The sequence below is a fragment of the Anticarsia gemmatalis genome, chromosome Z, assembly GCF_050436995.1.
Source record: "Anticarsia gemmatalis isolate Benzon Research Colony breed Stoneville strain chromosome Z, ilAntGemm2 primary, whole genome shotgun sequence".
Lineage (NCBI taxonomy): Eukaryota > Metazoa > Arthropoda > Insecta > Lepidoptera > Erebidae > Anticarsia > Anticarsia gemmatalis.
In genome coordinates this window covers 15,695,461-15,722,648 of record NC_134776.1, presented here as the reverse complement: position 1 = coordinate 15,722,648, position 27,188 = coordinate 15,695,461, and the positions used below count along the sequence as shown (strand labels likewise).

Genomic DNA, 27,188 nt, shown 5'->3' with positions numbered 1-27,188 from the left:
GAAAGACAAAAGACCGATATTCAAAGCCAACAAGCGTTATCACTCCATTCATATTCATTCATCGGTCGACATAATAAATGACATTTGCGTTTACGCGGCGCAGGAGTTTGTTTGCCTCCGTCGAATTTACTTCATAACTAGCGAGGGCATAGTTCAGTTGAATAGTACAAAGTCTAATTTGTTTTCATCTCCAGTTTTCAACTAAATACTTTTACATTTCGAGAAATTAACAATGAATCCCTTAGCTCAGGTAAGAAAACTTTCTATTTCATAATAAATAATGCATAATCGCTTATTTTCTTAAAATTCTTGTATTATTAAGCTCCTGCTGCTAATATTAGTTTATTTATAATGTATTTTCCAGTTAACTGGTTTAATAAATTGAGTTGTTCACTTGTTTGTCATAGCATAACCACAAAGTCCAAAGTTCATTGATCTGATAATTAGTAGGGCATTACTATTTTGCGAGTAATCTTTTTTTAAATTGTTCTATTATGAAAAATGGAGCACGTTATCAATAATTTTATCCTTTTTAGATTAAATTTTGTATTAATTGGGGGTATTTGTTGCTGTCAGCCATAATTTATGGCATATGTTTGTACCTACCTAGTTCATTTTTCTTGTTATTTTACGTTCACTTTTGATACTTAATTTCCTTTTTTTTAAATAACATTTAGTTTTAATGTTTAAAATAGGTACTAAAATAAACTTGAAGTAGCAGTTTACCTGTTGCACTGATTATGTCAAACAGGTAGTCTGACTAGTTTCTTAAACATTCTTTGAATTTTTATACAAGAAAGGTTTAAAAAATAAAATGTGCATTCTAAATATTAAAGAAGTTCAGAATTAAAAACTTACACCCATGCTGTGCGCTATTACCTTGTTTCAAAATTTATTATCACTACAGTACATTTACATTGTAAAGATACATGTTAGTAAAACATAAAATCTCATTTTACTTCTGAAACTTTCAAATTTTTGTGTGTTGTTGCTGACTATCACACTTTCTATGTGAAAGGCTACAATACAATAGAATTTGATCATCATAAGTCTGCAAAAGATCTTAGTAGAATTAAAACTTATCACTACTTGGAGTGAATCCAGAGAATTTTTGATGTCAGCAAAGTATTGGTTTTTATAGAAAAGTAACTTTTTTACTTGAGGCAAATGTCCACTAACATCACTAATTACTAATTCTCCTAAAAGCAATCAACACTTGAAAATCTTAACCATTAAACCTAAAAAGTAATACTATTTGAGTACAAATCTAATAACTAAGTATCTACCTAAAAATCTTATTCATTTACTAATTAACAAACAAAAAATTTATAAAATTCTCAACTAGGCTGAACTGCTTGCATGATATAAATAAAACCTTAATTTATACTCACTAAAGCATTAAATTTAACTTCAGATAACCTTAAGTTAAAAAGAAGATAAAAAACAAGCAAACAGCAATTAATTTGTTAAATTTAGCTGTCATAATAAGGTAAACATGAATTTATTACAAAGCAGGTAATATATTTTCCTTTATGCTAATTTATAGGTATTTATATTTGTCTTTTGAGTTTTGCTTGTTTGAGGTATAATATTACTTGAATTTTTCCTTAAATAAAGTTATTTTAAGTAAATAAAGTGGTCTATTAGTTGAATACATACTATAAGTGTTCAGTTCGATAATTATCAAATGGATCACATATTGATAATTACTAATTACATTGTCAATTTTCTTCAAATAATGAAATCCATGAAACTAGGACATAAAATAATGTGATATATTTATTTTATAATATTTTTATTACAAAGCATTACAGAAATATATATTTTCAATAAAAATAATAGCTTTAATTTTCAACTAATAATTATCTCAATAATTAAATATTATTTAGACTTGTAAAGAGATAAATAAGTAGAAAATAGCATATTGATACTTATCATCTGTATGTGTATTGATAAGTACCATCATTATGATTAAAAAATATCTTGATCTTCTCGAACTTTGATCATCTGGGCTCTAGGTTATTTGTGATGAATCATATTAAAAATATATAAAATTACATATCATGCTGTATCTTTAATGAAAAAGAATCATAGGTAGTCAGGTTCAAGAAGTACATTTCTACTTATTTTAGTTTCTGCTTTCATTGAAGTTGCATTACCAGTGAGAGAATGTCGAAAGTGCTGTCATATTACTATAATCATTGGCCTTTTTGTTCCTGAAGAAACAATTCTTTTTTGGAATTCAGATTTTTCACTTAACAATAAACAATGCTTGACAATAGCTTATGTTCTTTATTCATATGGCTTTACATTTACGGAAAATGAATGAAATATATGAAAGTTAATCAATACAATAGTCAAAAGATGTGACATGAAACTTTTCATGAATAAGGAGCTGTAGCGTCACTATTTTATAATAACTAAACTATTTTCAAAGAATTGAAATTATGCTTTCTTATGGTAAAAGTTATAATGCAAAATTTTACAAGTAACAACTATCAGCCTCTAACTCAAGTATTGTTAGACACTTAATTAACTTACAATATTTTATAATTAATTTAAAATTTTACTACATTTATACTATTTTTAAATTACACACTAAAGAAATTGAGACCTTGCTTCGAGGCTGATAGTACATTCAATACATTCTTCATTATTAAGAACTAATATTGCATGTCCCAGATGTGTCATCCGTGTGATAAATACTTGTTTGCTTATCAATGTGACCGTCATTTGATAATAGTTTACTAGTACAATATCTTACAATTAATGGCTTGTCGATGGATCCGCACCTCAGTATAAATAGCATTGATGAATTGTTTCTAAGGTAACTAGACATAAATTCTCATTAAGTTCTATATTTATCTTTTTAAGAAAATTCGAATGTGCCTGTAACTAACATGTGTAGTAGATACTGTTAGTGTAAGGTTGTAATAAATAAAATAGGTTGTATTTAAATAAAAAGTATTAAAAAAAAAAAATTAAAAGTATTTCATAATATGGGATTTTTTCTCCTTAGTTAGGTAAGTTAAGAAGGCTTATAATACCTTATATAAATGAACAACACTGACATGTGAATTTTCAAATCAATGTAGCGTCAACATTACTTGGTATGTTAAGAAAATATGTGACTATTTTTTAATAATCCATCATCTACCAAAATAGTCTTAAAAATAATAATCAGGACTCTTCCCTATTACAATGAAACTTCCGTGTAGTCTCCTCATTCTGCTTAACAACTGTTAATACGCCCATGTAAAGATATTCATCATTATGTAATTACGTGTCTTTAATAATAATAGGTATATTATTATTACATGTGGCCCAAAATAATGTACCTGCATTCATGCTTGTCATAATATAATCATAAAGTTCATTAACGTTGCACAATTACTTCAGCCCATTGTATACGTACTTTGAACTCCTGAAACGTATGTTTTAATTAAGAGTTCAGGTCCTTATTCACTTTAAATATCAATTCATTTTACTGTAGGAAGCGGCTTTGATTGGATTATATTCAAACTATCTTTAAGTCTCATAGCATATTAAACTAAAAGTAAAAAGAATTTAGGTGTAAATTATGATTTAATTAAGTTTAGGAACAAGAAATTTATTTCACGTCATCGTAAAAGTATGTTTGAATCTTTAGGGCACGGATATCATTCACTTTATGGCAATAATTAAAATTCTATAGAAAATACGAAACAGAAACGCAATATTTTGCTACAATCGCGAAATAAAAACAAGTCAATTGATGAAACACATTTCTATCAAAAAGTAAATAACCATTATTAAAAATATATATAGTCCGAAATCGCCACAATAGAATATGACATAATACCAAATGATATAATAAGACAGAAAAGTTGGCAATACAATTGGATAATACAATAATGGACTTGTTAATAAAAATTCCAGACATTTATCCTTACTCGACCTATGGCGGCGAAATGAAAGGCAACGATCGTCTCCGTCCACGGCACACTAGCGACCCTCGTCTAATAAAACGATCTCAGGATGCAATCATACTTAGTTGACAACACCACCCATTGCCCATATCCTTTAACACTTTTAACAATAAGCTTTGTATAAAAGAAAACCGAGCAAAGTAAAATTACAGTGTTTTAGCATGACTAACAGTATCTATCAATTTATGCAAAGTTACGTATTCTTAAAGATATCTTGAAAAGAACATGGAAATCATTTCCTTCTGAATGAAAAAGAGACATCAAAATTGGTCTACCCAATACAAAGTTAAGAGATACGAATCATTAAATTTTAAACATTTAATTAAATTCAGGCGAATTAAGAAACCCTTCCTTATTTTCAAGTCAGTGGAAAATGGTTACTATCAAGTATTAAAACGTACATTTCCCATTAACCTTGCAAAACAAGTCGATTTGAATGCAATGATTATGCATTTATTCAGTTTTAATTTATAGGTGAAGGGACTGATAACTTGGCTACGTCGCAACAAGTTATACGCTATTTATAAACCTTACTAAAAACAATACTTTCTGTTGTTTACGTCACTGAATATTTTATCAAACACGGCAATAGTTAGCCAGTAAAAAGTATTATTACAATTCTCTATTAGTTCTATTTCTGTACTGTTTTTGGTAATTTCTCATATTTTTTGTTTCCAAATATGCATAAAATATTTCAATGACGTTAATACATTTGTTAAACAGCAGACTTATTTGTAGGTAAGATGTTTAACAATACTTCTACATGCGTAATAAGAAAAAATATCTCAGAAATTTATCTACAAAATACAAGAACACAATACCATCAGATAAGTTAATATCTGGGAACTGTTTGAATTATCGTCTTTTCATAATGTTATTTTAAACTGCCCGAAAACATATTTATGTCAGTGTGTATCATAAATTTGTTTTTTGTATAGTGATAAAATTGTATAAAGATAAAAGTAATCCATTGGAAAAGATACGGCAATGCTTCTTTAGGCTTTAACTTATATTAAATACTAGGCCATAAACCCATTTACAGCCGAATTATATATTATCAGATATAATATTATGTAAGTTTGGAATATTACAAACCATTATTTCCTGTTGGCCTTAAGCCGTATAGTAAATAAACTGTAAGAAATAAAAAACATTATGCAATATATTCTTATACTGTACTTAAAATCTATGAAAAACTAAAAAAAACTCATGTGTTCATTGGACTTTGATGTTGGTTCCACGTTCTATTAAACACAATTTATGAAAATGTTGAATTCGAATCTCTTAGAAAATCCCTAGGAAAATTTCACTCTAATTCGGAAATACTGTTTTGCTTTTAAATATGGATATTTTCAATAGCGGTTAGAGTATATGGTTGAAAGAGATGATGAACTGACAATTATGAGTATCCTAAGGTTCGGTTTCACTGTGACGAATAAGAGCGGTATAGGGCTTATCTAACAAATAACCAAAGTAAAGTTTCAAAGGATCTATTAAATTCTTCCCAATATTTATCTATAAGGATTATAAAACTAGTTTTTATTTGAAAAGTGTTGCGAATGGTTCATTGAAACGGCTCAAGCGAACGTGATTTATTCAATTCAATCAGCGTGTGATGTCAGATTACAGGTCAAAGGTAACCGGTTAGCTGAGCGTAGATATCACGCGATCAAACTCCAGATCTTTACCTTTTGTCGTGATTTTAAACAGTTAATCTTGTTAATTGTTTATTATAATAATCTAGTAGAATGCTTATAAACGTATTATAAGGGATGAAATACTTTTCCAGTAGTTATGTCCCACGATCAGGTGGGCTATCGCGTATTTCTGTTGACAACTATTCGTAGGCCACTATGCTGTACATCGCTTTCTCGCTTAGATTATAGTCATCAACACGTTTCGTTAAAGCAGCAATGTACTAAATAGTGACCATCATTTGGACTAGTTGTCAACTGAGATACGTGATAAGCCCGGTGCCCATGTAATAGGGGTTCGCCACTTACCATTTACCTGAAAATGTAACATATTTTACTTCTTAATTTTTATATGAATTAAAAATACCCCTAGCATTAGATTATTCTTGTTATTTTTCATCTTCACGCATCGCGAAAGCCATTTTACTATTGTTACCAAAATGTAGCTTACTTCTAAGAAATTTCTTTTCACGGCTTAAGACCAATGTAGGTTATTCAAACAAGCCGTTCGTCCCTCAGCTGGGCATTGGCATATATAACCTAGAAACAAGTATTCTTGCATTGACTTAACTCTAAGTATGAGAGAAGTTACGCTACAGTAGCTAGAAACCTGGCAGTTGACACACTTCATAAACTTTGTTATTCAAAGACTATTTAAGTAACTCTCAGGTGGCCTGGTTCCTCGTAAGAATTTCCTTCGAAGAAGCATTTAATTCGTATCTAAACATAACCTGAGATATATTACCTCAGAGAGGCTATCATGAATCCCAGTTGACAACTACTTGAAAGCCCCTATTCTGTCTATATGAAGGCCACTATTCTTAACATTGCTTTCTCCCTTATATCAAAGCCGTTAACAGGCTACATCAAAGCAGCAATGCACGGAATAGTGATCACTATGTTAAAGTACACTAGTAGTCATCTGAGATACTTAGACAGGATTTCTATACCTGTGTTAATCTTAAACTTAAAGTTTCTCAAATGAGCCAAGCTATAATTATCTAACTAGGAAATGACATTGTGACAAAAAAACCCTATCATATCACTGGCCACTTAACGTGACATCTTCCTAAATTCGAAAATCACCTGAAATCCCCTAAAACATAGAAAATACCTTATTTGACATTGTTCGTTAAACTATCACAATACAGAATAACTATATTTTGTCTGTAGTAAAAACAAAACAATACAATAGTTATGTCAATGTAATAAATAATGTTGGTTAAATGTTTCAGATCGTCCGCGCCACTCGGCCTATTTATAGGAAGCTGTCGACGTCGGCACCAGTGGCAGCCGCTGCCAAACCCATACCTACCACTGGACTGTGCTTCGGTATGTATATCTGTTAACCTAATTTAACTTTCACTTTGTATATAAGTAAGTTATACTATTAAAAATGTTTAAGTAGTGACAGTTATACTATAAGTAAATAAAGTGTTTTAGTAGAGACTCTCACATTAATTGCTGTCGTTTTATACGTGTATACTATATGGTAATAAGTCAACACGAAACAAACATGGCAAATATGACCATATCATACGAAGATACACATTTTTAAAGATGAATACCTCAAATATGACTCAAAACCTATCTGAGGAATTCGAATTTAGGGAACAGGAAACACCACATTTCAAATAAAAGATGTCATTAAAATCGTTGCAATAAAATAAATACACGATAATTCAACTTTCATATTAATGGCCAATTCCCTATAAAGCTAATATCATCATTTGAATTGTAAAAAAAATGGTTTAAAAAAGGTAAACACTTGGTTCACAAGATTCTTGCGCAAAATAACAAAAAATAGCATTAATGTTAACTGCTTATTTTTTATTGCTTTGTTATTCAAATTGTAAATTTTGCTAACTGTCATTTGAAGTAATTTTTCAAAGTCAAAGAACATTTTTATCGGACATCTACATATTTTATTTTAAAGATTTTCAGATAGATAGGGTATTATATTTAGTCAACAGAAAAATAATTAAACTTACCTACGAAAGGTGCATCCAATATATTCATGCTAGGTAATTTTGAAATTAAATTTAAATAATGTTAAATTAAATTTATAATATAAGACAGTTGAATTAGGCATACATTTTGATGGCAACGAAAATACGACATTGTGACGTCACTACGTCTAATTTCTATACGAAAAATGTGCTTTTGACGTTTTATAAAGAGTAGCTGATTTGACTTGTAGGAAAATAATGTATTATTTTACTTAATTACGTTTTTCCTAGCAGGGGATATATTTTATTACTTATCATATGGATTATGGCCGGTTTGTTTCATATTTACAACAGATAAAATGTAGTATTTATTATCAAAAGTTATCGTGTTAATGTCGCTATCTTATTTGAACTGAACAAAGTGCGCACTGGAGCACATGCCCGATTGTGCACCGGTCCTTGAAAACGTCTCGAAGTTTATTTGTACTAATTAAGTACAAATTAATATTATTTAGTTGTAAGATTTATTGTTTTTACTTATAAGATGGAGTCCGAAATAATTTTCTTAAGAAGCTCGTGGGAGATTTTTTCATAGAAGGGATTTAACGGGTCCGATAATACTATTAATTAGTGCTAGAGACAAACTATTTACTTTTTAGCTGACTTCAGAAAAGAAGGAGATTCTCAATCTGCATTTTTTCTATTTATTACTTCATAACTTTTTATTGCATGGGCCGATTTTGACGATTGTTTTTCGTTCTAGGAATTAACTACACTACATTTTATTCATATCAATATAATATTTCTAATACATTCTCTAAAGTGTTGTAGAAATTTGAAATTTATTTTCAAGCTAATAAATGACTTTTCAGGAACAGTTCAAAAAACCGTTAACCACACGCTTCAGCGTAATTATACATTCGTTTTACACACGTTTAATCAAAAGTATACATGCATACAAAATAACTACTTAACCTACACGATTTATTCATGAAAGTAAATACATTTACATAAATAAATACAAATAAAACACACTTAGGTACGTTGTACGTCAATACTGTACTTAATCACGACTTAACGGAACGTAAATATATGTTAACCTATAAATAAATTTCACCCATTAATGTCTCACTGCTGGGCAAGGGTCTTCTCCCGTAATGAGGGATGGGTCAGGCCTTCCTTGAGTCTACCACGCTGACCAACTGCGGGTTGGGACATTGCCTAATTTTAAGAACTGTTGTAAAGAACTCTGGGGCATGCAAGTTTGCATCACGTTTTACTTCTCCGTTGGTATTAATTAATTAATTGAATCTGTACTTACAAATCTTTATATGATATTAAATAATCTGATCAATAAATAAAACTATCCAGAACTAATCAGATGAGCCTCTTATATCTAGTGTAAGATGATGCTTCTATTCTTTAAGGCTGTAACAATGCATTTACAATGAAACTGATACTTTTTTATATAAGGTATGTTTTATTGAAGTAGATATGTAAAAAAACTTTCTTAAGTCGTGATTGTATCACCTAGACGTTAAAACTTAATATCTGAAGACAAACTATATTCTTCTTTAAAAAAATATCTTTATAAAATCTTATATACTTTATCTAGCAATCAGTAATTCAGGCCAGACAGAACACGTCTAAGAAAAGCTTGTACCTCATATGAGAACTCCCTGAAGGCATCATAAATTCATACCTGGACCGGTGAAAGATCTAACCTAGAATAGCATACTGAAACCGAGAGAGCATAACATACTTGATTGATTTATATAAATACTAGTACCTGTCCGCGACTTCTGCACGAAATAATTTATTGGGGTAACAACTATCCTAAATGTTAATGCAGTAGCGTTATTCTCTACAGTCAGTACTATTGAGTATCGAAAACTTAGCATTTAAAATGTACTGCAATAATAGTTTCTGCGACGCCCGCTAGAGGCGCTGATCTTATTTTCATACAAAGTTGATCGATATCTAGCTGGTTATCGATAGTCGATGGTAGTAGAGAAAAGCGCTTTAATAAATAGCTAAATTTCTTTCGGACGTTACTAAAGACACGCGCGATTGACATTTAAAATTGTTTAAGAAAACTAGTTCTTGTAACAGACGTTAGGGGCTCTGATCAACTTTTCATATAAAATATTTTGATAACTAGCCGGTTGTCGATAGTGCCACCTAAAAATCACGCTGCAGTATCGCGATTCTTTTTAATCGGTACTATCGAAAAACAAGATTTTGACACATAAAATGTATTACAAATATTTTTTTCTATGGCACGCGCTAGAGGCGCTGAACCGACTTTCATGCAACATTTTTCGACAGCCAGTCGAGAGTGATAGAGAAAAAAATGTTTCTATGGCACGCGCTAGAGGCGCTGATCAGACTTTCATACAGCATTTTTCGACAGCCATTCGAGAATGATAGGGAATTGCGCTACAGATTACACCTGTGTAAAAAATAGTAAGATGTCAGACACAAATTTTCGCACATAATATGTAGTAGTAGCATGCGTTTGTACATAGCATTCGCGTGATGTGCATCAGATTGTCACGCCCGTGCCGGACGGATATGAAAATTAAACTGTTTATTGGTTAACGACCCCGTCGCCACTCACACCGGGCGTGTGAAACGTTTAGTGTCATTTAATGCACCCTACCAATCTTCAATCAAGTTATGCACTGTGGAAATTTTCTCGCCTGCTATTCTACAAGCAGCATTCAAACGGGTATCTAGTCTTCATCCAGTCTGCAATCAGTAACCACTACATTTTATCAAGTAAAGTTCCTTTGCCCCATCTGGCTATTTGCGTTAAAGTCATAGTAAATAAACTAAATGGTTTTTATGCGGTTATCATTAATAGGTACAGTGATTCTTGAAGAAAGTTTCAGTGTAAGTATAAATTGTAAAATTTATTAAGCAGGTTGGTTAAGGCAGGATTTTTTTGTGAAAATTTGTTAACTTATATCTAGTTACGTACCGTTTCCGAATCATAATGTACCTGTAAAAAAGCTTTGTGGTCTTGTAAGCGTAGTGTTTTTAATGTTAACACTTCTTCTAATCAGAGCATTGTATCGTTATACATAAATTACCAAAAAATGTTGTGAAGAAAGCTGGCAACTTAACCAAACCATGCTGCAAGCGAATAACTACCTATATATTTTTTTAAATTGTTATATTCTCTAAAACCATGACCTATCTATACAATTATTATAAAGCTGAAGAGTTTGTTTGTTTGTTTGAACGCGCTAATCTCAGGAACTACTGGTCCGATTTGAAAAATTCTTTCAGTGTTAGATAGTCCATTTATCAAGGAAGGCTATAGGATATATATCATCACGCTACTACCAATAGGAGCAGAGTAGCAATAAAAAATGTTACAAAAACGGGGAAAATTTATACCCATTCTATCTTATGTGACGCATGCGAAGTTGAACTAAACAATTTTATAATACAACTTTAAAAGCCAATCGCAGAAATAAAAGTTGTGTCCTTAAGCGAAGTAGTTAAGTTTCAACGCAGTCAACGTTATCACGTTTCTAGGAATCTCCTTCGATAACTGTAAGTAGGACATCGAGTCCCTCGGGCTAGGTCGTTTCAACTATTATTTACGGGTTTCTATTTACTAGAAAATGTTAGTAACTACTCGTAAGTTCAAGTTACTACGCTACTGTGGATGTTACTAGGCAGAACAAGGACGGGTATTGGACACGCCTACACAATACATTACCTGCCTTATAAAATAACTTTGGTTAGATTAGTGAAATCTTTTGTAGGATTATTGGGACGTCATCTGATCACTCAGACGTATAAACATAAAAAGGAAACAGAACGCAGAATATTATGGTGAAAATTATTTAATTTTACGATTGATTAGTATTTTGATAACTTAATTGTTTTTCAAGTCATTCACAGTTTACAAATATTTATCGAAGTTTGTTTTTGGTACACCCGATAAAACCCGAAAAACTTGTTAATTTCAAAATGTACTTGCGTCAACTAATTATTATACCATACTACAAATGTCAACTAATCAATATCACTCTGAAATAGTCATATTTTTTTAACCGTTTCGGAAAAGTTGGTTGCTCATGAAGAGAAATGGCAAGAAACTCATGGCTTAATCTTTTTGATTGCCAATATAATTCTTATAATTTGATATGACGCTTAACTGTCTGCAAAGAAAGCAATAATAAAACTAAATGAATACCTACTAAGATGAAGACTAACTATAATTTAATAATTTTCAGAATTGGACGATGAACAGAAAGCGCTGCAGGATTTGGCGCGCAAGTTCACCAGAGAAGAGATCATTCCTGTTGCGGCCCAGTATGACAAGTCCGGGGAATACCCGTGGCCCATCGTCAAGAAGGCCTGGGAGGTCGGCCTAATGAACGGACATATCCCCGAACATTGCGGTAATGCTGTTTAAAAGAATAAAAACCAAGCGAAAAACATCGTATCGCATTGAGTATTAAAAAAGTAGTAAACATACAGGGTGATGTAAAATCCATAAGGTCAATTTGGGTAACTTTGAATCATTTGGGTAACATTGACAGTGGGAATATGAACCAGTTTCGATTATTTTTCATATGAAACCAACACAATTGATAAAGGTTTATTTTAGTTTTGCAAACTTTTATCAATTGTGTTGGTTTAATATGAAAAAATAATCGAAACTAGTTCAAATTCCCACTGTCAATGTTACCTAAATGATTCGAAGTTAACCAGGATGACTGTACATACAGTAACGAGTAGATAGCATATTAGTTTGAGTAGTCAGTTTTAATATCTCTTATAGTTATTTTTCCAATAATTGCTTTCTCGACCTTAAAAATTATCTTCCAGTATTTAATCCCAGACAAAACAACAGTATGTTATTGGGTATGTTTTATTCGTATTGCAGTTTTAGTTGTACATTCTCGCCTTTTCCCCCATATTGCAGGAGGATTGGGGTTAGGTATAGTAGAGCTATGTCTGGTTACCGAGGCGCTCGCGTACGGTTGCGCTGGCATCAAAGCATCTATTGTCACGAGTTCTATAGGTGTAAGTGTATCACGGTTGATAGGATATATTGCTATAACTCCTTTGAGGTTTTCATGGAATACGATATGAAAGGTACCCTCTTGATATGGATTACAATATTTATATGATAAAGGTTTAGGAATTGATTTACTATTGTTAGGGTCAGGTATATTTTGAAGGGACATCACACGTAGAATTTGCTCATTGTCTGTTCACATTTTGGCATGTATCGAAACTTATGAACAACATAGACCTATAAGATTCTCTGTTAAAGGCCAATCAAGTAAATATTTCGATAATCATAGACAGAAATATTTAATGTATTGTCCAACACTATCATTAGTTAAAATTCTATAAATATGAGCAAATTTTGTGTGTGAATGTTATTTTCAAGTTATTGATATTTGGAGAGGGCCTTAGGGTTATTCCAGAACTGCATATTCTGTGAAGAGCAAAAATGCCAGAGAGAAAACATCATACAAAATGATGCTCATTATGACACAGCTTTAATTTATTTATAAGGGAAAGGTGTTAATTAATAAATCTCTTATGATAATAGAGAAGCCTTAGTAAAGCGGTTGATGGAATATTTAACTATATTTATGGTATATTATATAAATTCAATTAAAATATATTAATATTTTACCATCTCAACTAGTTAGTACAGGCGTAATAGTAAAATTTATATATTCTATTAACACTTATAGCAGAATTTAAGGGACTCTACATAAACAAATAAACAAGTTTCCAGGAAAAGAAACGATCTACTTCGTTAAGAGTCTGTAGCAGCGAATATTGTATAAGCGTATTTATATCGAGTAGGTTTATATAATCGTCATCTTGAAATAAAAATCTCGATTTTTTCCAATTTCGCCGATAAAATGTACTGCAATGCAATAAATGAATGTTAGTTTCAAGTAGTCGACATCCACAGGGGGACTAGGGTTAGGAGTGTTCGAGAACTGTTTAGTGTGCGAAGAACTGTCATACGGTTGTTCAGGGATTATGGCGGCCCTGACCATCACCGGAGTCGCAGTGAGCAAGTTAATATGAGTGTGTGGAATTTGGCCTCTACATCACGGTTCTAGCATGCGGTTTAACTGCCACCACTTCGCTACATGATCAATTAAAACCATTCTACAGTTTTGGGTTCCAACCTATCAATGTCATGCTGTACATCGGCCAACTTAAATGTTGTACTATCAAAATTTCTTATTGTGACTCTCTAACTTTTACGAAATAAGCTTCGTACTAAATTTCTGTAATTTAAGACTGTCACATCAGTGGTTTCGATACAAAATGTGGTAAATGTCAGTAGATTTGAGTTTGTCGAGGTATTTCAGGGGGAGTGGGAGGCTTGGGAGTGTTCGAAGAGTGCCTCGTGGGCGAGGAGTTCGCTTATGGGTGCTCGGGCATAGCGACCGCCGTAGGAGGCACCAATCTAGGCGTGAGTCCTTTACTAATGACTATCAACGACTGGAACTGATATTTTAGGTTGTTGACATTTGTTTACATGATACTAACTAGATTTAAAAACTGTTTACTGATAAATTATCTCAAAAGTGACAACAAACATGGTCCAAACCGATAGTCAAACTTTAAAGTAATTTCATGAATGTAGGACACTTTTATCTGTCGAAGATTAATAACTTATAAAGAACCTAGAATTTTAAAATAAGTGACATTCAACGCATTATTGTAGTATAATAATTTCAAGGTAAATCGACGTCGCCACTAGGTAGTACCAACGCGTCGACGTCACTTTTCCTCGGAAGATAGAAAAAAAATACTAAGAGGAACTGTCACGTTAGTATCATGTCGACTTTTGTCTACTCTGCCTATAATAATAAGTTTCTAAGTCAATTACAGCTGGGGTGCCATTACAAATCTTTACATAACTCAACCTTAAATCATTACATTTCAAAACGAACATAAATTGGTATAGAAATGAATAAGTTAAAATAAATTAACTTGTATATTTATGCACTGTTAATAACTCAACGGGTTAACCGCAACACCGATCTAATAAACGGAACATTTAAAGCATTCAACTAATACATAACTTTTGTGACGTCACTACATACAACAGGTACACGTTGGTGAAAGTTTGTGTTCACATAAAAGCTGGACGACGACAACAGCTCACAATTGTGCTCGTCTATTCACGACATCATGCAGCAATTTTTCGGCACAGATAATCTCTTGGCATTCAATTTAGAATTTAAAATGGATCGTATTGAGGTAAGTTTCAGTCGACGTCAACTAGTCAGCGGTACACGTGCTTACCTCGAGCCGTCAACCCTGCACCATCTTGACATTATAAAGTTACCTTCGATGCGATTTTCTACGATTGAAAAGTCTAACTTGAATGACAACGAAATTGCTGTGTCGGAGCTTTGTTTTTTTAATGAGCTGGTTACCGTCGCTGTACGTCAGTAGATGCTGACGTAAGTTCACCAGCTTAAATCGATCACGCGACTATCGCGATTTCGGCACGAAATGTGCTGAATTCTGGCCAGTCCACAATACTGGTGTTTCTTTTCAAAAGAACCCTGCGAGGACTGGCCTCTCTGACCTTGGACCGGGAGACTGGTTCAAGGTCTATCCTGATTATTTTCTGCGGCTCAAATATGTACTTAATTAGTTTTAGTTATCTCGGCTATGCCGGGACACCTTAACACCAACAATTTTACCTTTCAGGACCAGAAGAAATAAAATGTTAAATTCAATTAGGTTTCATAAACTCGCTGCAGGCTGCGTTTTATTACTTTCTCTATCTCGTTATTTGTTATTTCGCTTCTTACATTCTCATTGTCAGCTCCAATGACCGAGCCCTGACCTCATTATCCAGGCGTAACTAGGATTTCTTGGAAGAAAATAACAGAATCCAGCTAGCTTACATTATTTTATTGCGGACAGTGGTTATCTTGTATTTTACGTCGACATATTGTATTTGATTATATTACGAGTAAAAATATATATCTTGATAGTTTTGTCTTTTATTGTAGAAATCGTCTATAAAATAAAAGAAAGTTCTCAGTTGTATTGTTATTCAAAATAGGTTTAGGCACTACGATGATACATACATAAGTGTGGAACGGTAGCCGTGTGTTCGTGGAGCGATAGACATTGACCTAGTTACGCCTGGCCTGTCCGATCATCGTGAATGTTTCCTGCAGGTGGTTTGAATATGGGTGTCTTTGAGGGATGTCTGGTGGCCGAGGAATTGGCGTACGGGTGCACTGGCATCATGACAGCAATGGAAGCCAGTGGTCTTGGCGTGAGTGCCTAACGCTTCGATGCACGTAGATTTCAACAAGCTTTGTATCGTTGTACATAATAACATGCCATCGGTAACGGGTTTCAGTGCTTACGTCTCCGATTTCTATACAAAACAATTGTTGCGTGACATTGTGCTGTATAAAGAGTTAGCACATAATGACAGGCGTTGCTTAAAAGATCGCTCACATAACAAGTGCCAAAGTTACGTAACAAATGTTTTCTAATGAGCGAGGCTTTAGTTAAGTAGTGCTACTAATTGTAAGTTGTCATTCAATTTGAGTTGTTCTCATTAACACCGTATGGGCGGGATTGCGTTGAATAAGACCGCTTCAAAAGCGAGACTAGCCCGCGTTAAGAACTTTGTTACTTTTTATAAGCCGATAATGGATTAGCTGATACAACAAAGTTGAACACAAATAACAATTTATTTTTGTTCAAACGTAGGCTCGTCTTAGCACGAAGTTGTATCTTAATCAGCGTAAACAGTATTATTTGATCGAGTTTTGTTGTTACAGTGTGAAATAAGATTATTTTAACATATTCCATGAAAACTTTAAGCTAATGTGGTAACCCTGTACTAAATTGATTGCAAAACCTAAAAGCCGCTTAAACTGGGTCACAGGTGGGGACGGCCGTCAATATTATCGATTCATACGATGACACGTCTATTGCCACCTTTTACTTGTTACATATTCCTCGAGCCAATTTTAACTAAATATTTTGTGCAGCGAAATATGAAGCCAAGTTTTAATCGTCGGAAAACTTTGATGAATAAGAGCTAGTTTCACAGTTTAAGTATAAGTCTTAGATAACGTATTTATTAGATTAAGGGACACCAATGTATAAAAACAAGTGACCAAATCGCATCTGATAAGTTATTTGTCACTTATTCATAAGCTTCGAAACTGACCCTAAGTGTGATGTTTTTGACAGATTGACTAAATTTGTCAAAAACATTGTTCGTCAAAATATCTAAGTTAACTTGCGAATAAAGTTAGTTGACGATTAAAACTTGCCTTTATTTAGATAATGTAAAGAAAACATTGCAGCTATTAAAAGGTTTTGCGATTAACATAAATATTTTTTTAATTAATATTATTAATATGTACATAATTATTTATAAATACAATTAATTATTTTAATATTGTTTTGTTAGTTTTAGCATGTTTGTAATGAATGTTATAAGGTGACTTACATACTAACACACTAAAATATGGGAATTAGCTATTTTTTAACAAAATACTGTTCATTTATATTCCAAATTTAGTAGAAATATGTTAGTATATCATCACTAAACACGTTATGGCATCTCAAGTGAATAATATTGTAAAAGAGAAATGATACAGTCAATCTGGGTAACTTTGAATCATTTGGGGAACATCGACAGTGGGAATATGATATATTGATAAAAGTTTGCGAAATTAAAATAAACTTTTATCAATTGTTGGTTTCATATGAAAAAATAATCGAAACTAGTTCATATTCCCACTGTCAATGTTACCCAAATGATTCAAAGTTACCGAGATTGACATTATTGTAAGAATGTATGGTATAGCGTGAGTGTAATGTTTCAGCAAACTCCGGTGATTATTGCGGGCAATAAGGAGCAGCAGAAGAAGTACCTGGGCCGTCTGATCGATGAACCAATTGTAGCCGTGAGTATTTCGCATTGAATGTCACCTGTTTGTGAATGCATTTATTTTCTAGGACGCTTACGTCGAACCGGTAATTTCGGAGCCTTGTGCCATTTTATGTGTCAAGACCTAACTTTAATGTTTTATTAGAAATGCTACTGTCTTTTGTTTTTGCAGTTGATTTCTTTGTTGGCTACACATATCTAAGTTTAATAAAAACAATACGTATAGTAGAAATAATTATTAGGCATACGGTTGGCTAAACGATATAGGCATTTGGTCTGGCACCATTCATCTTTAATTACGACTCATTTTTTCGTAGATATGATATTTTAAGACAGGGTTGTATCTTGTATCGGAACTTTGATACACATTGCATAACTGTGAAATTTTCTCAAAACTCCGCAATACTTAACGTGAGTTAATGGGGAATGTTCTTTCTATGGTACTTGTGATTGTGGTGATTACTCTAATTCTATGAATTTGCTCGAAAGTCAAGCTCAATTCTAAAATATCAAAAATCTTTCTATGCTAGCAGAGGTCCGTTAAAACTTCCGATTGAATTTAAATATTTGGTTACTTTCCTGTATCCACGAAACTTAACGCACGGTTTGCGAACTTTCATTGTCACATTGGTTCAAATTTACTTTAGCTAAATTAATTTTTTTGAAGGCTAATCACATGCTTTTAATACATCAAGTGTCTGAAACTCCGATTAATATGCGATATGACCCTACTTTAAAGTCCAGGCCAATAACACTATATCCAAATTTAAAGAAATATTTTTTTGGGGAATGTGGGGGGATTTTTAGAGAGTTCAAATAGTTGATTATTTTGACTCTCCAAAAACCTGTACCAGAATAAAAATCAATTATACATAAGAGCGTTCATCAATCAGCGCTTGACCATTGTGTTCCCGATGACCTTAACCCCTCAAACAGGAAAATATCCCACGTCCATTTTGCTTTTAGGTAGGTCTAGGATAGCGTCTTAGGCTATTCGTATTATTACAATGTATTTCGCACAAAAAACGATATAATATCACCGTCGCGGCGCTTTAAACTAACGACGTTATTTACCTATCTGTATATAGGTATAACCATATATTTTTTTACAATATTGCTCGAAGTAAAGAGATCGTTCTTACGAAGAAAAAAAAGAAAGATTTACGAATTATTTATTTATTAAAATCGCTGTTAGGCGATACGAAGTTTGAAGGGTCAGCTAGTATAATATAAATATGAATGACAATGTCAATATACTTCCTTGTAAAAAGGAAAAGGTTTAGAACTGTTGGTGACATTCAAATAAATCATATATTGATTACCGTGTCAATAGCCAGGTGGCCGCAAGTTCACATCGCTTTAACTATTCAATTATTACATCGACTACCATCTGTTGAAGTGCATGCTTTATTATGCAATGACACATAAATGGTGGATGCTTTCCAGTCCACGTGATTTCTATCAAATTTCGTTGTTGGTTTAATAAGAACATCTTGCATTACTCTGAGACGAGAAAGCTTCAAGCTGGGCAGACCAAAAACTGTCGTCGACCAAAAAGTCCTGAATAATTTGACCCGAATGCGGTAGTTTTAATGCCCTAAGATGTGTTTTATAAAGGATTAATAAGTGTGCCGGATATCGTCGATCTGTTTTGCTTACGTCTTTAAATCACAAGCCTCCGCCAAAGACCTGCTTTTAACAGATAGCACAAAGACCACTTCTGCAAAAGATCTTCTTAGGCCTGATATATTCTATCTTCTGCCCAGTGCCCAGAAAGGCTGTATGTGCAAAACCAATTAAATCTTTGGATATCATAATAGCATAGACATACAGCCTAGACCTGAAATATTATGGAACAAATTCTGTTCCCGAGCTCCTACCGAACAAAAATCTAACGAAAATCCTTACAATTTCCTTACCAAGAGTATTAATACCGGGTTATCATGGTCCGCAATTTTAACCTACCTTCTGTCCAGCAGTAAAAAATACAAAATCGATGAAAACTCTTTTTTCTGACAGAATATCTTTCGAGAGTAATATTCTAGAGAGTAGGTCTGCCCACGCGTGCCATTGAATTATATATTTTCCGTTTGGAGATTGTCGCGTGCGAGCAAGCTATTGAGGCATGTCGGTGGATGCATTATGCGTCCGGATTCAGACGCCTGCGGAAGGATGCAATCGGATGTACTCAGCTGTCAAGGCCCGAATTGTTTGCGAATCCGGTCTCCAGAGCAACGTACGGTGTAAAACCTTGCTTTATTATGCCTACCTGAAGGTGTCGCCGTTCTTAATAATTATTGTCGCAATTTGCGGCCAATAATGATGGATAATTGCTGTAGCTGAAACCGCTTCGCACTTGAAGACACCTGGTTTTATTTACACAACGGTGCATTGTGTTGTGGGAAGTCTATGTTTAGATCGATCGATGGTAACGTCGCATGATTATTTTATTATTTCGTATATTATAGCACTTGAACCACCAGGTGTGGTGCATATTAGAACACCCCCTATTTGGTTGACAGAAATCGATGGTCAATTCCACCCCTCAATTATGGACTTTCTATTCTTTCCGTTTTCAAAGAAACTTTCATTAGTAATTTGCTTCACTTTGTAATTTGCTAATAAGCAATTCACGGACAAATCGTAATGAGACTTGAAGCAATCATCGGTGTATTACATTTCTTCAAACAGAATTCGAAATATTTCTTACTACGTCAGACCAAATTTTAAGTCTCCATTTTGTCCCACAAGTTCTGACCTCAGGAAATGACATTATCGGTAGCTGTGACCTGGCTACAAAATAAAAAGCCAACAGAATGAACTTCTCACCACACGTGCAGCCCGATTTTTCCGAGCCCAGTGTTTTACCTAATAACATTATTCCATTATCGAAGGGTGCTCGACCGTAAATAGATTCCTTGTTTTAAATATGCAGCATGAGGTCTAGGCTAGGTCATTTATAAAACGGATTATTTTAAACCGAGGACGGTACATAGTTAATTGAATTTTAACGTTGTATACGTGGACGGGATGCAACATTTTATTTAATGCTATTGGCCTGCATCTCACCCGAGATGATCGGTCACAGCGTAGTGCGGAAGGCCGCGCTGCTAACGGGTCAAGGATTTAATAACAACAGCTCGAGGCATCACACTATACATAGATTTATGGCTATTGGAAACTTGATTAAGGTACTATGATTGATTTGGACAACTCCAGCCCCGGCTAGTATGCTTACCGAATGACATTGGGCTATTCTCAGTCATACTATTTTAGTTCGTCTATTTTGTTTTGGTCGTCAATTATTGCCATTTGTTCTTTGTCCATCATAATTTAGGGGTCAATTGATCCTGTCGTTCTACACTGCGATTTTTTGCGTTGCGTTTTTTGCGCACTATAGCGAACTATAAATATATTATAATTTGTATGTGTGATTAACGCAGGCATACTGTGTGACGGAACCCGGTGCGGGCTCTGACGTCGCTGGAGCCAAGACTAAAGCCGAGAAGAAGGGAGACGAATGGATCCTCAACGGACAGAAGATGTGGATCACCAACGGTGGAGTTGCCAACTGGTACGTAAAATGCAGCTTCAAGAATCGTTACTTTCATTTTTGAAAACCTATGTAGATTTTCCGTAAGCTTAAGTACTCAAATAGGTTTTCTTGAAAAAAAGGTATTTTCCCTAGAATGTGAAGTCACGCTTCTTAAAGATGCGAAGCTAATGTAACGAGCTAATAAAATTAGCGGAAGAATTCTAAAATTCTCTCGCCAAAATAATTCTACGTCGCGAGTCGCTACAGAATTTTATTAGGAAAGGGTGAAGCGAAGACGCGCGGAACTGACGCAGTCGCTACAATGACTACGAAATTCAGTCAAATTCATTTTACGAACTAAAAGTAACTGCAAAGTGTACTAACTTTTTCCAATTCTGTTAAGTACTAGTTTTTACTTTATTTTGTGGTTGGTAGAAATTTAACATATAAAATGTTTGTCCAATTTCTTTTGAACTTTACTTCGGAATTAACTTTAACCATTGAGAAAAATCTCGTAGGACAATATTTCCTGAAGAAATTGAGTTTCTACCCTTTAGTAAGCTCACCATGTTTACTAGTGCTAAGGATTACGGAAAATGTTGACCTAAAAATATGGTTGGTAATGTAGTGTACAATGTTGGTGGATGAGGTACAATGTAGTTCTTTATACAGTGTAAGGTTTATAACGCAGGTACTTCGTGCTGGCGCGCACTAATCCCGACCCCAAGTGCCCGGCGAGCAAGGCATTCACCGGCTTCATCGTCGAGAGAGAATGGCCCGGAGTTATTCCCGGACGCAAGGTTCCTACTAAACTTTATTAAATTCTCAATTGCCCTACATTTATATTGGATGCCGTTTTCCAGAATATTCTTATTTATAATATCGCCTGACCGTCTCATACCGTGAATGAAATATGCAAAATATTATTCAGTTCTATGTTTATTGTTTATATCGAACTAAAAGGAATTCTATTTGCGATATTCTTGTTGAAAGCAATAATTAAATGCACTTGACGACAAACTTTCGAAAAGTGATATTATTTCAGAGTAATATTCGATATAGAATCGATATAAATCGAATATAGATTTACTTTATTCTTGCTTTAATTTCTCTGAATTTATAAAAGTATCAATTAGCAAAAGGAAACCTCCGAAGTGAACTAACAATAAGCACGTGCATTTTTGATGTTAACTTTGTATCGAGGAAGCGAGGCGGAAGTTACCCCTTTGATCCCTATTCGTATTGTAAATGTAAAAGTTCGCTTTTGGCCGAGTTCCACTTGTTGTACACCTGTTAGATCGTCTGTACAATGGGGGGGGTTATTTTCTTTGCTCCCCTGAAAGTGCAACGTGCTTTATACAGCGACGCGTCGGGGTGTCGAGAAAAGTCTTTCTTCAACTTTGCATTACGATTTACACAATAATATACAACAGTATAATATTTTTGAGAACGACTGCTTACGCTATATATGTATAGACTTGTCCATTGCGCTAATTGAACTTTTTTTATATAAATGGACAAAGATTATAACGACACAAGATTGATAGTAATCATTACGATATAAAATACAGGAACAAAACATGGGCCAGCGCGCTTCAGACACTCGCGGCATCACGTTCGAGGACGTGCGCATACCTAAAGAGAACGTGCTCATCGGCGAGGGTGCCGGCTTCAAAATCGCTATGGGAGCCTTCGACAAAACTCGCCCTCCGGTAAGTTTGCATTCGTTGTGTGATTGCCGTTTACGACTGACCCGCTTTAAACTAGAACAAGGTTTAAGACTGAAAATAGACTGCATCGAAGTAAATTGATGTCGCATGGTGATTGATTCGTTATTCAATGTGGTTACAATTGGGTGGCGCGATGGCCGACCCTTTTATAAATAAGAAAGCACTCGCCTAGCATCATGACTTAATACATAGTTGTCACTTAAGATTGTAAAAAAAATAATCCTACCATTCGCGATTGTAAATGGTCGTTGGGACGGTTACACTTCTTTCTTTTTTGCCTTTTTTATAGTGAACCTTTTATTAATAAACATGGGTATGAATGTTTATCACATGTATGTCCTGATGCGATGGAATAGTATTGATTGTATTACCATACATACGATTGAGTAATACAAGAATACTTAGAATGTGCGATCGATAACTTCACTTGAACAGTGCCCCTTTTAAGTGAAGGTAATCTTAACAAAGAACTTATTCATTTTGATAAAATAAACGGCGGTTTTATCTGTGCTGACATCTTTTGCCTGTTTTGTCCTACTTTAGGAATACGGAAGTGGGTTTTTCATTTATAATTTTCCTTCTGTTTTGTGTATTTTTTTTGAAGTTTTTTTGGTTTGTTTACGTTTAGGTAGCGTCGGGTGCTACTGGTTTGGCGCAGCGTGCGTTGGACGAGGCGACGAAGTACTCTCTGGAGCGCAAGACGTTCGGCGTGCCCATCGCCAAGCATCAGGCTGTGGCTTTCATGCTGGCTGACATGGCCACCGGTGTGGAGACCGCTCGCCTCGCCTGGATGAGGGCTGCCTGGCTCGTCGACCATGGTAAATAAGACTTCCTCTTTTTCACCCAAATAAAATATTGTTTTTTCATACAAGCTGGTTGTGTGATAGTTTTATAAAGGTAAGCGTTGATTAAGGGTAAGGTACAACGTGCATAATTGAAACAACTTATCATTAACAATACGACCATAGTAGTGCAATCAAAGGGGCGATTCCGAACTACTACTGAGAATAAAATACTTTTCGAAGAATTTAATATGGAAAATTAGTAGCGTATTTACAAGAAATTCAACCAGGAAAATTTTAAATGTCAAGCGCTCGGTACGGTACACGATTCAATCGAAAGTTGGAAAACGCGATACGCAAACTATTAATACAAGCATCAAGTTTTATCAATTTAATTTATCTCGATGTTTGACATTGCAACTTTCATGTTCAAAATTTGAAAACGGTTATTAGTTAATGTTTACGGCAAACTTCGTACCGCCTAAAATATGCAAAATTAAATGTCTATTTTTCAATATTTCTGAGGGATTTTCTTAATATTTTTTTCCGTAAGAACCTTCTAATAATAACAAATACAACACAAAAAAATATATATAGATATAGTTTTTTTTTTCTGGAAGAAGCAGTGTTTGAAATAGTAGTAAAGTATTATGAGTAGTAAGCAAAGTCAATTCAAGATTCTTCGCATATAACTTTGGCTTTAGGTTGACCGTTTAGCTTTAATTAAGCCATTTGAGTGGTTTATTGAGCGACTTTGTGTATCGACTTGTCCTTGCCGTTTGTGTGGACCGTTGTCCAACTGATGGGGGAAAATCCAAGCGTTGAAGGCCTGAAGAACAAATGACTGTCAGCGTCAGCTTTTTTAAAAATTAAAAGCTTGTTCAGAATTCACATAGGTACTTAGTGTTCGTTCGGATTTGAATGCGTTATATTATTGTTAAATTCTCACCCTCTTATTCATAAACACACTATAAACCTATTATAGTTAAAAAACTACTACAAAATGTTTTCTCTTTTTCATTTCGCTAAGGAGTAAAAGAAACAAAACTCTTTATAAGCCTTTCATAACTTCATTTTTTATGAATAAGAGGGTCAGATTGTTTTATGTAAATCCTCAGATTTAATTCTTTCTTTTTTCTAATCTAACCTACAATTTTAGTAATCCTTAACTTCTTAAACTGAAATAATTATAGTATTTGCATAAAAACGAAAACTTACTTTAGAAAAAAATATTGTATAGGTATCGATTTTATAAAGACGTCGCTTGCGCCAGCGATCCACGAGAATATTATTAGTACCTAGTGTATTTCAAGCGAATCTTGACCTTGTATAGTATATAAGTAGCCAACAATATCTACATAAAGCAATGTCTCACTAAATTGGTACATTAGTGTCAAGAATGACGCTAAATTGATACCATTTTATATTGATTGGTCAGATGAACATCAGATATGGTATTGCATTTTAAGGTCAATGTCCACTGCAAAGATCGTATACGTGCGTATACGTATGTACGTACACGTGCGAGTCCACGCGTTTTATTGGTTCCTCGATTGATTCGTTACGAGATCGACACCCCTTTTGTTGTAATATGAATTGATTGAGCCTCTGCAAGTAATATGACGTCTTTTATAATAATGCAGTCAATAGAACGATTGTGTAACTGTTGTGGATAATTATAGAGCATGTTTCCTGTTCCTGGTTGGATGTTTTGTTTTAAAAAGCTCAAAGTTTGGTTACAAATACAAATTAGCTGAACTTGAGGTTACTTGGGGTTGGCCCCGTCGTGAACACAAATTCGTGGACGAGAAATTACACAAATGATTAAGTTTGGAAAAAGTCAATGCCTATTTTAATTCCTTGTTTTTTCAACAATGTCCATGGACTATCATATCGACAATGTATTTAATTATTCACAGGTAAGAAGAACACAGTAGCTGCGTCAGTAGCTAAGCTTCACGCGTCTGAAGTCGCGAACAAGGCCGCCACCGACGCCGTACAGATCTTCGGAGGCAACGGCTTCAACACCGCGTACCCCGTAGAGAAACTCATGAGGGACGCCAAGATCTACCAGATCTACGAAGGCACGTCCCAGATCCAGAGACTCATCATCTCCAGGGAAATCTTAACTGCCGCTAAGGAGTCCAACTAAAATGTTAAAACAATTAATCCATTATAATCAGGTAGAATTTTTTCGACCGCATATTATCGTGCAAAATTAAACTGCCTATATTCCCATCTACCTTATTCTTTTGGGTAAATTGCAATAACATATATATATTTTACACTGAATGTTATTTTTGTAAGAACGAATAATTTAAACTAGTTCCTTCGCTAAGTTTTATTATAAATGTACAGTATTGATTTTAAATATTTAACTCTGAGTGCAATTTTGTGGTTAAATAATGGGTATTTTTGTTACTGGGGTTTTTACATCAGAAATATATTTTGTGACAAAGATATACATATTTTGAGGCATCTTTTTAATTTGTACATAGTGTAAGATCAACGTGTTGAATTATTTAGTATAATATAGCATGGTTCCGTCACATTTATTTGTTTATTTTAGGATAATAAACTACTCATATCGCACACAACAACTTACCTTTTCATACCTTTAACTACAAACATACAAAATAAAGTACTTATAACAGTTTTATGACTTTTATTTAATAAAAAAAATGTACTAATGAATACAATAATACGAATGGTAAGTTTCCAACATCGGTTCAATTCTCCGATGGCATCGTAAGTATTGTGTTTCTATTAACCTGTTGAATTTGAATTAAACCTCTTTTGTAGCTGACTCTATACTGACGAGTTCTAGAAACAAGAAGTTAAGGCCGTGAAGCCGCCTGTAGAAGATCAATAATATAGTGGTCAGTAGTACAGCATATTAGCCCTATATGTTTCAATTTGTATTGACGGTCGATATTAGTGTCTATGATGAATAATTAAACCCTACGTTATAATAGGGCATCGCAATTAATTCTATACAAATGCCAGTGCACTTCAAACGTACGTTGCTGAAGCAGTGGTGACCATTATAATATATTAACTAAGCCATGGAACCAGAAGTAAAATTTCTTATTTAAAAGAAAGTAGTGTTAGTAACACTATTTATACATCAAGAAGGGCTGAACCGATTTGGCTGAAAATTGGTGGAGAGGCAGCTTACAACCAGGAGACGGACATAGGATTACTTTGTATCCCGTCCGACAGCGTTTCTATCTTGTGTAAAGACAAGATGAAGACAACAACACCAAGTAGTCATGATCTCCTGGTACGTATGGCTCTATATTCCGGTCAGAATTAAGGCTCAAAATAAAGGACAGCTCAACCAATCTACTTATTTTTTTTATCAAATTTTATTAACGTAAATAACAATAACCGTAGGGCCGCGTGTGGCGGGTTCGAATCCCACCCGGGACAAATATTTGTGTGATGAGCACGAGTATTTGTTCTGAGCCTGGATGTTAATTTATCTATATAAGTATGTATTTAGATGTATTTATGTATGTTTATCAGTTAACTGGTTACCATAGTACAAGCTCTGCTTAGTTTGGAATCAGTTGACCGTG

General features: G+C 34.0%; 1 protein-coding gene across 3 annotated transcripts; it reads left to right on the top strand.

Moving 5' to 3' along the window:
- The first annotated feature begins 67 nt into the window (after nucleotides 1–67).
- Mcad (Medium-chain acyl-CoA dehydrogenase) lies at nucleotides 68–26,262 on the top strand. Of its 3 annotated transcripts, none has more exons than XM_076135364.1 (10): nucleotides 68–250; nucleotides 6,898–6,994; nucleotides 11,865–12,032; nucleotides 12,560–12,660; nucleotides 17,496–17,576; nucleotides 21,004–21,134; nucleotides 21,787–21,895; nucleotides 22,667–22,807; nucleotides 23,454–23,643; nucleotides 25,527–26,262. In XM_076135364.1, exons 1-10 carry the CDS (start codon nucleotides 233–235, stop codon nucleotides 25,757–25,759), a joined length of 1,269 nt encoding a protein of 422 aa, XP_075991479.1. In that variant the 5' UTR covers nucleotides 68–232; the 3' UTR covers nucleotides 25,760–26,262. The 3 variants fall into 3 exon arrangements, with proteins under 3 accessions (XP_075991479.1, XP_075991477.1, XP_075991476.1); XM_076135362.1 differs by lacking the exon at nucleotides 12,560–12,660 and adding an exon at nucleotides 15,819–15,919 and having other exon boundaries at nucleotides 69–250; XM_076135361.1 differs by lacking the exon at nucleotides 12,560–12,660 and adding an exon at nucleotides 13,983–14,086 and having other exon boundaries at nucleotides 69–250.
- The last annotated feature ends 926 nt before the right edge of the window (nucleotides 26,263–27,188 follow it).

Coding starts and splice junctions, on each gene's coding strand:
- Mcad (XM_076135361.1), top strand. Junction 6,995..11,864: donor TACCACTGGACTGTGCTTCG/GTATGTATATCT, acceptor AATAATTTTCAG/AATTGGACGATGAACAGAAA. Junction 21,896..22,666: donor GAGTTATTCCCGGACGCAAG/GTTCCTACTAAA, acceptor TATAAAATACAG/GAACAAAACATGGGCCAGCG.